The sequence below is a fragment of the Saimiri boliviensis genome, chromosome 10 (genome assembly GCF_048565385.1).
Source record: "Saimiri boliviensis isolate mSaiBol1 chromosome 10, mSaiBol1.pri, whole genome shotgun sequence".
Lineage (NCBI taxonomy): Eukaryota > Metazoa > Chordata > Mammalia > Primates > Cebidae > Saimiri > Saimiri boliviensis.
This window is the reverse complement of record NC_133458.1, coordinates 39,798,354-39,811,153: the sequence shown is the minus strand read 5'-3', so window position 1 is coordinate 39,811,153 and position 12,800 is coordinate 39,798,354. Positions and strand designations below refer to the sequence as shown.

Sequence of the window (12,800 nt, the reverse complement as noted above, 5' to 3'; positions counted from 1 at the left end):
TTTGGGGAGTTATTACTTTATTAAAAAAAGTTTTTTTAAAAATGAAGGACAGCCATGTGGAGGTGGTCTTAGTCATTTTAGAGAGATATTGAGTGGCTTTGCCATGTTTCTAAATTAAATTCTTGAAGGGCTATCCCTAGGATATTGTGAGGATATAAAGTAAATATAATTTTTTACAGATCTAAAACATTTTGTCAGGGAAATTTTTCCAGATGTAGAATGCTCATCTGCATTATAACATTTTCTAGTAGAACTTCTGCTAGTGGGGAAAACATAACAGCATAAGGTAAAAAGAAAAAAAATTTTAGAAAATATTTCAAGACTAAGACAAAGATAAGAGGAAATTCTGTCTTGAGTGTTGTTAAACATTCTATGGGTTACCAAGGAAGGCTGGGAATCTCTTCTGGAGATCTCAGAAAATGAGAAAGATTCTGAAAGTTGGAGTCATAAAAACTCAGGGTTGGCAGAGACCTTAAAGGTCATTTAGCTCAACCACCCATCTGGTGTTTGAATCACCTCAACACTATCCTTGCCAAGTGGTCATTGTTAAACTATGTTATGATTTTTCTGAAGAAGGTTACAGAATCTTCTTCAGAGGTCTTAGGGAAAAAACAAATTGTCTTTAGAGTTGGAAATCCTGTCATTGTGACCAGTTGATCTATGGTTTCTGATTCTGTCGTACAACATATTTATTTTCCAGTTTCTTGTCATCTACAAATTTGATATGCCTGCCTTCTGTGTGTCATCCATGTTTCTGAGAAAAATATGAGGGCCAGGAACAGAGCCCTGTGGCATGACATATAGAAACTACCCTCCAGGTTCATGTCTTCATGAATCACTATCTTTTGTATTGTTCACTCAATTACTAAGCCACCCAGTTACACTGTGACTCAGCCCATATTTCTCCATTTGGATCTTAAGAATGCCAACTGTAGCTATGGATCTGAAATTTATAGTGAATCTATTAGAGTAAATTAAGCTAGCACAATCTGATTTATTTACTCTTAGTAAATTTAAGCTGGCTTCTAGTGGTCACTACTTTCTTTTTAAAGTGCTTGGAGACCATCCCTTTAATAATCCATTAGAGTATCTTTCCAAATCACTGTGTTCCGTAGTTTGGGAAGTCTGCCTTCTTCCCCTTTTTGAAAATTTATGCTACATTTATCATCTCATCTTCTAGCACCTCTCCATTCTTTGTGATTCCTCAACTATCCACAGAGAGCAATTCCATGGCCTGCCTACAAGGTCTTTTGGTTTCCTGGGATTTGCCCATCCAGTCCAGTAATTCATTTAGAATGGATCAATTATTTGCTATCTTACATCTTTTTACCCATTTTAGAGTTTGATTTCTTCTCCCTTTTTCAGTCTGACAGTCATTCTCCTTGATAGAGGAGCCAGGAACAAAATAGGAGGGAGAGAGATTTGCTTTTTCTTTATTATCTACTGCTGTTAACAATAAACCTTCCTTGTTTTGATGTTGTGTTGTTTGTCTTTTTTTGCTTATTTGCTTTTGTGACATGGGGATGGTGATAGGGCATTAAACATGATTTTAAAACAGGGAATAAATGATTGTCTTTAGTATTTTGTTTTGTTATTATTATTATTATTATTATTATTATTATTTTGGCAAGCTTCAGCTAATTTGGAATTTTAGCTCTCCTGACATTATTCTTATAAGCTCATTCCACTCTCTTACAGACCATCATTACATGCCCTCTTTCCATCTTATAAAGTGTGTCCTTTAAAAATCTGACCTCGGAGAAATCTCTGTGAAGCCATATTGGTTAAGTGCTGCCTGTCTTTTCTTCCTGAGATGATCATTTGTGATTGCAGTTACAGCTGAACATTTGGAAGCTGTTCAACCCTCTTAAGCCATTTTCCTTCTGAGTCTCATGCCATTGAATCATGCCTCTTTTCTTTGAATTTTTTGAAGTCCACCTTCCCCTCTTTGATAACCCTGAACTCTGAAATGACATAGTGACTCTCTCTGAATGTTCCTATCAATTTTCATTTTACCAACTATTTTTTTCTTCTTGGTCAGAATTAGGTCCAGAGTTGAAGTTCCCCTAATTGCTTCCTCTACCATCTGGGAGATAAAATTGTTACCAAAGTAAGTCAAGAACCTGTCGGGTGCCCTACTTCTAACCAATTGAGACTCCTAGTGGATATCTGGATGGTTGACACCCCCATCACCACACTTTCTTGCTTCTGTATGTGTATTGTGTTGTGACAAGGATGCATCATCTATATCTTCCATCGAGCTGAGCAGTCTGTTCTGTACTCCCCAACCATTAGCACTTCTATTGCTCTCTCCTTTTTCCTTCACTCACAAGCTCTTAGCATGTTTCTACCCCAAACTCATGAGTTTCCACATAGATGTATGTTTCTTGGCCAGTAGGGCTACTCTGCCTCTCCTCCTAAGAATACCGTTTGAAATATAAATAAGCAAAGCAAGCAAGCTACCCCCAACCATTCTTGGGTTCCCAGCCCAACACCTACAATCTTATAGCTAATTTCTCTGATACTGTGTCTACCACTCAGTATTACAATCTCAATTTTCACTTCATTACCCTTGCCTCATATTTATATATCGGCATCTGAAGCCTTAAGCATTTCTTCTGATGCCTGTCCCAGTTATTTTCTCCTGTGACTCACTTGGGTAGTTTCAGCATCATTATGGTTCTTTCCAAGTCATGGATGCTGCCATCTGTAGAAATTGGTTTTATAGCTTTTTTTCTGGGCATTTTTCTCCCTACCTCACCACATTGTTTAAAGCCCCGTTGATAGTTCCACCCTGAAATTAGATTGGCTAAAGAATTACAGACCCTTCTTTAAGGCCAAGATTAACTAGTAGCCCCAAACCTCACATTAGCTGTGAAGTTCAGCCTCCTTTTCCTAGCTGGCTGTTGCAGTTTGTTGACAGTAAAAGTAACATTAGGTTTTACTTTCTGTTTATTTTCTCTCTTGTGGTCTGATGGAAATAAGTAGGGAAATGGCCACAAGTGAGGCAGTGGAGAAGGAGAGTGAAGGGATGGGTGCAGGATCTGTGCGGTCTGTTACAGCCTCACCACTTCCCTGTTACATTCCCTTTCTTTGGCAGTGGATTGTTCCTTATATGCTTTGGAATTAAAAATTCCCAAGAACTCCCCTTGTTCATTAATTATCCTTTTGGTTTCATACTTTAGAGGGTTGTTGAAAGGATTACATGAGATGATGTATGTTAAGTGCCTGGTACAGTGCTTAAGATATACTGAGCAACAAGTGGTAGTTGTTATTGTTATTGAAGATATCAGATTTAACTCTTGTTAGCTGTTGTGGCTGAATCATATTTTGAGCTCTTAAGAAATAACACTACTTGTAGGTTCTTCCTGAAGCAGAAAGTCAGTGCTAACTGTAAAGAGATGTTGAAGCACTGTTTTTTTTTTTTCAACGAATAACTTGAGTTAATGAATTTCTTATTCTGAACAAATCCTTAGATTGAAGAGAATCTGTGTTTAGTCAGCAGAAGTAAACCTGCATAGAGCACCTCTAACTTTGAGTTTTGGAAGGAACTGTTTAATAACAGCTGTTATCACCATCACAAGCTGACATTTATTGAGCACTTAACCACATGCTGGCTACTGTACTGAGCACTTTACATGCATCACCTTACTTACCCTTCACAACAACACTGTGAACAAAGATTCCATGTTGTTCTCCATCAGGGAGGCAGAGTAAGAACTTGCCCAACGTGACACACTAATAAAGGGTGGAGTCCATACGTGAGCCCCATGCTCCTAACACTGTGCATCCTACCTCTCAAGCTATAATACAGACGTTTCTTTTGTACCATTATTTTGTGTCAGCAACTACAAACCAAGTGCATGAACCAGTTGGCCACTCTGCATGTTTTGGTGTAACTCCTTGCCTTCTGCATGAGCTCCCACAGTCTATTACCATGTCCTTGGCTTTGTAATTGATGGTGGCTATTATCTGAATGAACAGGTGTGCAACTGCTTATATTCTGTTGGCTGAAGAGGAAGCAACAACCATTGCTGAAGCAGAAAAACTATTTAAGCAGGCCCTGAAGGCTGGAGATGGCTGTTACCGACGTTCTCAGCAGCTACAGCATCATGGATCCCAGTATGAAGCCCAACATAGTAAGGTTTCCTCCAGGTTGATGCTTTGGGGGATCAGATTTGTAAAAATTATTCATCAGAGCAAATTTTTAGTCCAATTCAAAATATGATTTTCCTGGACATGAGAAAATATTGGCTTTTGCTTTTTTTTTAAATACTTCTTTCCTATAAATATAGTTAGTAAATAATTAACTTACAGCTTCATTACTGTTTATATTAACATTCCCTTTCCTGCCCATAAATTCCTAACCCCAGAAACAAATGGCAGTAACCTTTAATGGTAACCTTTTCCCCTCCTGAATGCTTGTATATTTCTGTTCATCAGTTGCTTCTGCTCATAACTTTAAGACCCAGTTGGGAAACAGGATTTAAATTAGCCATAGTGTTAGCAAAGATTTTACCTTACAGATCTTCTACAACATGGATTGAAATAGGACAATTAAGAACATAACAGTTACTGGTGATTGTATCAGCATTTATCTCCTATGTCAGAAACAGTAAGTGGCTTCCAGAGAGAAGGAGCCATGAGCTCCTACTTACCTTTTTTGTGTTAAAAATAATGCCTTTTTAAGCAAGAAAGAGGAAAAAAATACCCTTTTAAATTTAAGATAACTTTAAAATCTGAGTCCTTTTACTTCAGTGCACTGAACTGAAAGTCAGTGACATTTTGGAGGGGGAACAGTATAGATACAAAAGAACAAGATTGTTTCTGGAGTTTCCTGAGCCCCTCAACTCATCAGCTTGTTTGTTGTTTAAACAGAAATTTAGCAGTCCTTGTGGTAAGAGAGTAAGTATTTCCATGGTCCAACCAAAATTTGAAAGTATTTCTATGGTCCAACCAAAATTTGCAGTTATTTTGTTTCTGACTTAGTTTCTCCCTCTGGAAACTTAGAGAGTAGGGAGGTATGTCCTTCATATTTGAGATTATAAAATTAAATTTTAATGTTAAACTTGGATTTGGTATATAAACTGACTGCATTAGTCCCCATAACTAAGGTGCCAGCAAGATCTTTGCATTATAGCCTGCATATATGTGAGTATGTCCACACCTGTACCTTATCAATACCTAGGTTTTTATTTTTATTCTGTAGCGTATGTATACTAATAAAGTCTCTAATCACCATCTATGTCTTTTTAATTAAAAAAAGTATTTTAATGTAATGCAATACATTTTGAAGACATGTGGTCAATGTGCATTTTGTAAACTAAATGGAAATCAATACATAAAATTACATAACTGGTAATACAACTTAAATTTTCTTTCTTTTCTTCTCTAAATTAAATCCTTTCAACCTGTTCCCTGAATCTATCCAAAAATATAATCACATTTTAAAAATAATTTGTAGGTACTTGGCAGATTTTCAGCACACATCTTGTTCTCATTGTTTAAAACTTGAAATGTTAGGACTTTAGTCTTAACATCTTTTAATAGCTGCATATTATACATGTGCTTAATCTGTAACAGGTGTGTCATATTTTTCTCAAACATGGTACTTTTATCAAGGATTAAGCACATGCATGTTCTCACTGGTCTGGAAACATATCCAAAAAGACATATAATTAAATAAAAGATTAAGATGATAAATTGTTAATGTACTTTTTAAGAGTCATTTTACTGACTATTGTTATAACTATTTAGCTTGTCAATTCTTTCTCTAACACTAAGGTAGTTTTTCATTTTGTTGCATACTCTATTGTCATATCTGGAATGTGTTATATTGCCATCTAAAATCAACTGCTTTGGGGACCTGGAGATGATTATGATGTCACTAGTGTTAGGGAAAAAAATAATATAAAGCAGAAGTTCAAGATGAGGCTTCTCCAGACTTAATGTCAAGAATGAAAAAAAATAGTTCATCAGGATGCAACCCGAGATTCACCTCTGCATCTTTACCAAAAGAATGCACACTTGAAGAATGTGGAATTCCTGCTTGTAAACCGAATACAATGTGGGTATGTTCATTTTCACAGCACTTTCTGGCAGATGATTTTATTTATTATCAAATGTTTAACATCCTAACTCAAAAGCATGGATTAGGTAATCAGTCACATGATTTGACTTTTGGGAGTCTAAGTACTTTTACTTTATTCTATATTGATTCTACTATTAACAAATTGTCAGTGCTCTGAAGTTTTCCTTTAGGGGCACCGCAAATGGGCCTCTGTGGTTTTTTTTTTTGTTTTTGTTTTTTTTAATTTTGGTGTTTTTTGTCTCCCTCTTCAGGACGAGACACCAATGTCTTGGTGTACATCAAAAGAAGGCTAGCAATGTGTGCCAGAAGACTTGGGAGGACGAGGGAAGCAGTGAAAATGATGAGAGATGTGAGTTTAAGTTTGTGTTTGAGATCAGTGGCTTACAGATATAGGAGCCCACTGAATGGCCATAGCAGTCTGTACCAGTGATGGTGTGGTGGTTCCATGGGTTCTGGAGTCAGATTGTGTGGGATTCGACTCTAGTTCCCAATTTACTAGATAAAGGATGTGTGTTCTGCAAGTTACTCAACTTCTCTTTGCCCTAGTTTCTTCATCTCTAAAATGGGAACAACAATAACAGTCCTCAAAATTACTTTTTAGAATGTTTTTGAGTGCTAAATGAGATAATACATACAACGCTTTTAATAAGGTGACTGGCCTATTTTAAAAATCTCAATAGATGTCCTTATTATCAAACCTTTGGGGCTGCAGCCAGAAGCCAATAATGAGATCAGCCATGTTAGCTAACTGATTTTTTTTTTTTCTGTATAGTTGTTAGGAAGATTTGAATTAATTATGGGTCAAATTACTACTGTCAAATTTAATATTATGAAGTAATCCTACTGTAGTTGTTTCAAGCATTTTCCTAGATTCTTGAACCAGGATACTTTAGTAGTAGTAGTCAAGATAAAAATTAAGCAGAGAGGAAATACGTGGGAGTTTTAAAACAAAAGAGAACCAAGGGAGGTTATGATTATTTAACTTTAAAACAAAACGGAGGCTTTAAGGGAAACCAGTTGGGGAACTTTGAGTTCCATGTTTTTTGTTAGTAGGAAATGCTTTTCATAAAGCAATTGACACCAGTATGAATTGTATTTATAGGCTGTTTTCTTTTTAAAAACAATCTCAGAAAACCTTTGTCAACATTTCATACTTTTGCTGAGTTAGAAGACATAAATAACTGTATTATAAAAATGAAAGAACCAAGGGGCAAGATAAAAGCGGCCTCTTGCTCAATTCTCAGCTCATGGATTTGAGCACAGGAAGACTGCACACTTGGTGAGCTTTTCTCACTTTGCTTCTGGAAAGACAGTTATTCTTGTGAATTCCCAGTTACTCTTTGGAGGAGGGACTGCCAACACTCAAGGCTCACCCCTGGTTATTTCTGCAAGTGACAGCATGATGTGAGAAGGCCCAAGTGAGGCTCATGCTTTGGTTTTGGCCACTCCATTAAGCAACAGTGTAGCCCCCAAATCTGGGCAGAGGAAAAAGAAGGGAAGATTATAAAGTATTTCTCTTCGACTGCAGGTGATAGATGCTCTCTAGGCCAAGCCACTGCAGAAGGAATCTCCCTCAATTAAATTATTTTTGTTGAAGGAAGAATTCAAAGAATGTTATATGGTATAAGTGTTAATTTTAAGAAAAGGAGATTTCTGCCAAGATATGAACTTGCTCTCCAAGCTTTTGGACTTACAGAAATTCCATCCTTTGATATACTTCATCCTTTAACCAGTCACTTTAGTGCTGACGGAGCTGGGAACTTTAGAAAGGATCAGGTGTTTCTCTGTCTTAACCTGGCCCAGCCGCATTCAGCCTTTAACAGAATTTTCTTAACTTTAATTTGCTTGGAACAGGCAGGCATTGAGGAGCTAATTTTGGTGATTTTCTTGAGTGCTTAGGTAACTTAATAGGAAGAACAAATTCTGACGATTTTAATTTGTTGTTTTTTTTTTTTCTGTCAGTCTTCTGCTTATCATTTTCAGTGCATACATATAAAATTTCATGTGATTAAAATCAGTACATCTACATTATGATTTGCTTTTTGTTTACAGTTATTTTATATTAACAATTCCATTGATTGACCTAGTTCACATATAGATCTTGGGGGAAAAATGGATGCAGTGGGAGAAACACTGGACAGGAAATTAAAACACCTGAATGTGGATCTCAGTTTTGCTCTTTACCAGCTTCATGATCCATGGCAACCTCCTTATTAATACCTTTTATGGGCTTTTCATTTAGTCTTCTGTATATTGAAGATAATGATTCTACCTGAAAGGATAATTGATGGGGAGAATTAAATAAGATAATGTGTAAACACCTGACATAGAGTAGGCATGCTTACAGTTTTTTTCCTGTTTTTCTCCATTATGTAACTATGTCATCATTTGCTTGACCATTCTCCTGATGGACATTTTTTGATATTTCTAATTCATCTTTCTTGAATTATTTGATCACTCAGTTAATCTCTCTCTCCCTCTATTTAATCTCTCTCTCCTCTCTCTACATATGTGTATACATACACATATGTATTTATGCATGTTTGTATATGTATATATGTATGTTTCTTATATTACATCTGGATCTATCATATTCTTAGAATACCAGTACATGTGGTCCTTTTTCTGAGTTTATGGAGCATCCAGTAGACATGGGCTCTCTGGTGTAACAATCCTGTAAGGAACACTCTGACATGGTAGAGATATGTTTTAAAGAGAAATATTCAAAGTGATCCTTCCTTCAGGGACTTCTTTTATCAATCCTTGCACCACAAACAGACGGGGGAAGGTTGAGGACCCTTCTCTTTGTTAAAGTCATGGCTGGTCCCAGCCTTGCAGGAGACAGTTGTTGGTGAGGCCTAATTTGTTTGGCTCCTTTCTGGTCATGGGTCATAGATAATTGCGACTTCACTGAGAGGTTCACTCCTTTAACAGCATGCACATAAACCATCTTGCTAGAAGACTTTCTCTGATAAAACAGCTCAGTAGATTCCAGACAGCCTGCTGATAGAGTCTTAGGCAGGATGATCTAATTTCTCATTAAGACACAGCCATCCTCTCCCCATATGCATGAGTTTAAACTTTCCTAGAGCAGACTTCAAAGTAGAAATAGAAATGTCAAGAGTTAGAATGCCTTCCATGTAGAAAGCAGAATCATTTAAAGAAATTTCTCTGGAAACACCTTAAGGAAGGGGAAACTTAATTGGTAAGAGATTCTGAAAAAAAATGAAAGAGAGTTCTGGGAAGGCCAGCAGTAGATAATTTCTTAAATTTTCATGGCAGTACACCTGTGAATATTGATAAGGTAAACACATCAGCTCCTTAACATCAAAATTCATCACTTATTTTTTGAAGCAACACATTATTTTGAATTCCCAGGTTGTTTTTTTTAAAAATCTCATTTTGATTAGCTTCCTTTTATAATCACAAATATGGAAGCAGCACCTTACTGCTGAGGGAATATTTTGGCAGTAGGCAGGGGTAAGAAAGCATGTTGGCTTTCTCTTTCTTTCTTTTTTTTTTTTTTCCTTTTTTAAGACAGGGTCTCAGTCTGATGCCCAGGCTGGAGTGCAGTGGTACTATCTTGCTACAGCCTCCACTTCCCAAGCTCAAGCCATCCCCCCACCTCAGCCTTCCAAAGAACTGGGACTGCAGGTGCACACCACCAAGTCTGGCTACTTTTTGTATTTTTTGTAGAGACTGGGTTTTGCTATGTTGCCCAGGCTGATCTTGACCTCCTGGACTCAGGCAATCTGCCCACTTCAGCCTCCCGAAGTGCTGGGATTACTGGCTGCCTATGCTGGCTTGTCAACATCACTGTAATGTGAGATGTTGTTATTTAAAATGAAAAGGATTGCATTTTCTACTTTATTAAATTTAAGGAAAGATCTTTCTGCTCACTGTCATGTTGGTAATTTTGCCTCTTTAACATTTAATATACAGCACAATTTCTTTTTTCCTTTTGACATCTACTGTTTAGCTAACCTCAGGTTTTCCTTCTGTCTTTCCCTGCCCCTATTTGAGTAGATTTGGAACGAATGTCATAGGTCTGATGACCATGATCTAGCCCCTTAGCCATACACTGTCGGAACTGGCATGGATAAACTAATAAGGATGGGATAGATTGCCTGTATGAAAGAGCAGTATCATGTAGACAGAGGCAGTCAATAAAATATTTGAATTGGTAAGTCAGAGAGCTATGGCTTACAAATTCCCAGTTAAAGCGTTGCACCTGTGACCTTTGATGCCCGCTTCTTGTTGATTATTACACCTCTTTCTTGCTGGTTTAATTCTGATTGTCTACCATCCTTGAAAGTGATCATATTTACTTTAAAAATAATGTAAACTAAAATGAGTTCTACTTAGAAAATTATTGCTGATGCTCATTACATACCCCTTTTAGGTCATTAGAGGTATCCTGGGGTGACTGACCTTTGGGAATTAGTGTGATAGTGTGAGGATGCCCTTTAAATGATTTATGAAGAGGAGCATGTCTAATGAAAGCATACTTTAGAAAATATACACCTCTAAGACTAATCAAAGTCTGTAGAACATTAAGTACTGTTGATTTGCATTTGGGCCCACTTATGTTCATGAGGGTAAATCTTTATGAAATCAATGATTTGTAAAAGAAATACTATGTTCTTCCAAAATTGTTTGTAAAACATATTTTAGAGAATATTTTACAACATAAATGCTGTTTTTATTGCAAAGGTACAAAGATCTTTTTAGGAGGAAAAATGTGAAATGAATGTTTTGGAGGTAATTTCTATTGCCTTTTCTTTCCCCTTTTCCTCATTCTTAAGTTTCCTAGTTCCTTCCTTCTCTGCCTTTCCATTCCAAAGGTCACAGTATTTCCCCTGTATACAGTATTCCTTTTTTTTTTTTTTTCTTAAAATTGTCATGGATCATATTGGTAGCCTGGTTGATAAATTGATCTCAATGTTGTTAAGCTTGAATGTTGAAGAAGTAAAGGACCATCATGTGGGAATAGAGAGTGAGAAGAGTATCTGTAATACCTCAGGCAACCAAGTGTCACTTGAACAGTTACTTTGAAAACTTTGACAATATGCAGGTGTAGCATTGAACTAAAGACAGAGTATACAGTGAAATATGTTAATTCCTCTAAGTGTTTCTGAAATGATTGTTGGCATGTTTCCAGATTTTCTTTGCTATACTTACAAATAAAGAAAAAGTGAGTCTTGAAAGTAGATACTAGACATAAAACCACACTGATGTTCAAAGTTCTTTATATCAACCCCTGCCTTCTTTTTGATCTGAATTGCTTTTCTGGATTTGCCTGATATTGTTGTTTAAGTTTACTTATTCAGTAAATTATTGACAATTTGTGTGTCATGAAGAAAGGAAAAGGGTTAAACTAACGAGAGCAAATAATAGATTTATCAATTGTTGATTTACCTAATGGTAACCACATCAGTAATGATGAATCATGTTTTATCAGCATTCTACTCTATATTCACTATGCATAATGAAGCAGGTGGTAAACAATCCCTGATTCGGGTGAAAATTTTAGCTAGAAATAGTGTTATTTTATTTGCTATTAGGTATTTCCATTTACATGACTGATAACCTGAGCTGTCACTATCAGGATTTCTCATATGCTGGATGCTCATTTTTCAGTGTATTGAGTAGTATACCCTAGAACCTTCCATTTATATGGCTGGCTAGATGCCTGTATCTGAGTAAGTGATTTAGCTTCCTTCCTCAAAAATCCTGTTTTGGGCCTGCTTTTCCAGGTATGGATCTTTGGTTTCTGTTTCCCAGCTATACCTACACGAGTTCTTCCCTTGGATGCCTGCTGTTCTGCTTTTCACCTTCCCAGGACTCAGTCCTGATTTCACTCAGTGGCTCCAGTCAAGACTGCCTTTTTTCTGGTTCACATTTTCTCATTCTTTTTACCCTTTAGCCTTGATTTTGATCAAGCTATACCTATATTGCCCTAAACCACCCACTATTCATCCATTCACTTATTCAACAAAAATATACTGAACCTCTACTCCATGTCAGCCCCGGTCCCAGGTGATTGGTATAATTAATGAACAGAATAGAGAACTTTGCTCTTACACAGCTTATATTCAAGCTGGGAGGAGAAACAAAATAATAAACATAATAAGTGTGTTTTGATAGTATATTAGAAAGTGAAAATGCTGTGGAATAAAAGATAAAGTAGCACAATACGGGGAGGATGAGGAAAGCCAGTGGGTAGAGAATGTGGAGGCCAGGAAGTCACATTTTTCAGTGGGATGATTGGGCATATATGACCAAAGACTGAAGGAGATGCCGAAGTTGGTCATGTGATATATTTTCAAAGGCCCTGAGGCAGCAATATTTCTGGAGTGTTCAAGTAACAGCAAAGGAATCCTGGATGGATGGAACTGAATAAGCCCAAGGAGAGAAGGGAGGGAGCTTAGAGATCATAACAGGGCTTGTGGATCACAGTAAGGATTTCAACTTTTACTCTGGGCGAAATGGAGAGCTTTGCAAGATTTTGAGCAGAGGAGTGATATGACCAGTCCTAATTTTTTTTTTCTTTCGAGATGAAGTCTTGCTCTGTCTCCCAGGCTGGACTCCGGTGGCATGATCTCGGCTCACTGCAACCTATAGACATAATTTTTGAACACACACATGACACTATTCTACATTCTGTTAGACTGTTACAGTCACAGTTTCTCTGAAATCAACTAGATTT

At 36.9% G+C, this 12,800-nt stretch overlaps 1 protein-coding gene across 14 annotated transcripts in view; it reads left to right on the top strand.

Annotated features, from left to right (window-relative positions):
- Positions 1-12,800, top strand: part of ST7 (suppression of tumorigenicity 7) — a 294,435-nt gene that overhangs the window by 195,999 nt on the left and 85,636 nt on the right. For 10 of the 14 annotated variants that reach the window (XM_039472837.2, XM_074379173.1, XM_003921057.4 and 7 more), the window contains 3 exons: positions 2,042-2,110; positions 3,985-4,139; positions 6,343-6,440. In XM_039472837.2, the coding sequence (XP_039328771.1) occupies positions 2,042-2,110; positions 3,985-4,139; positions 6,343-6,440 (322 nt within the window). The remainder of the gene's footprint in view (positions 1-2,041; positions 2,111-3,984; positions 4,140-6,342; positions 6,441-12,800) is intronic. The other 4 variants (XM_039472839.2, XM_074379175.1, XM_003921056.4 and 1 more) reach the window with 1 other exon arrangement.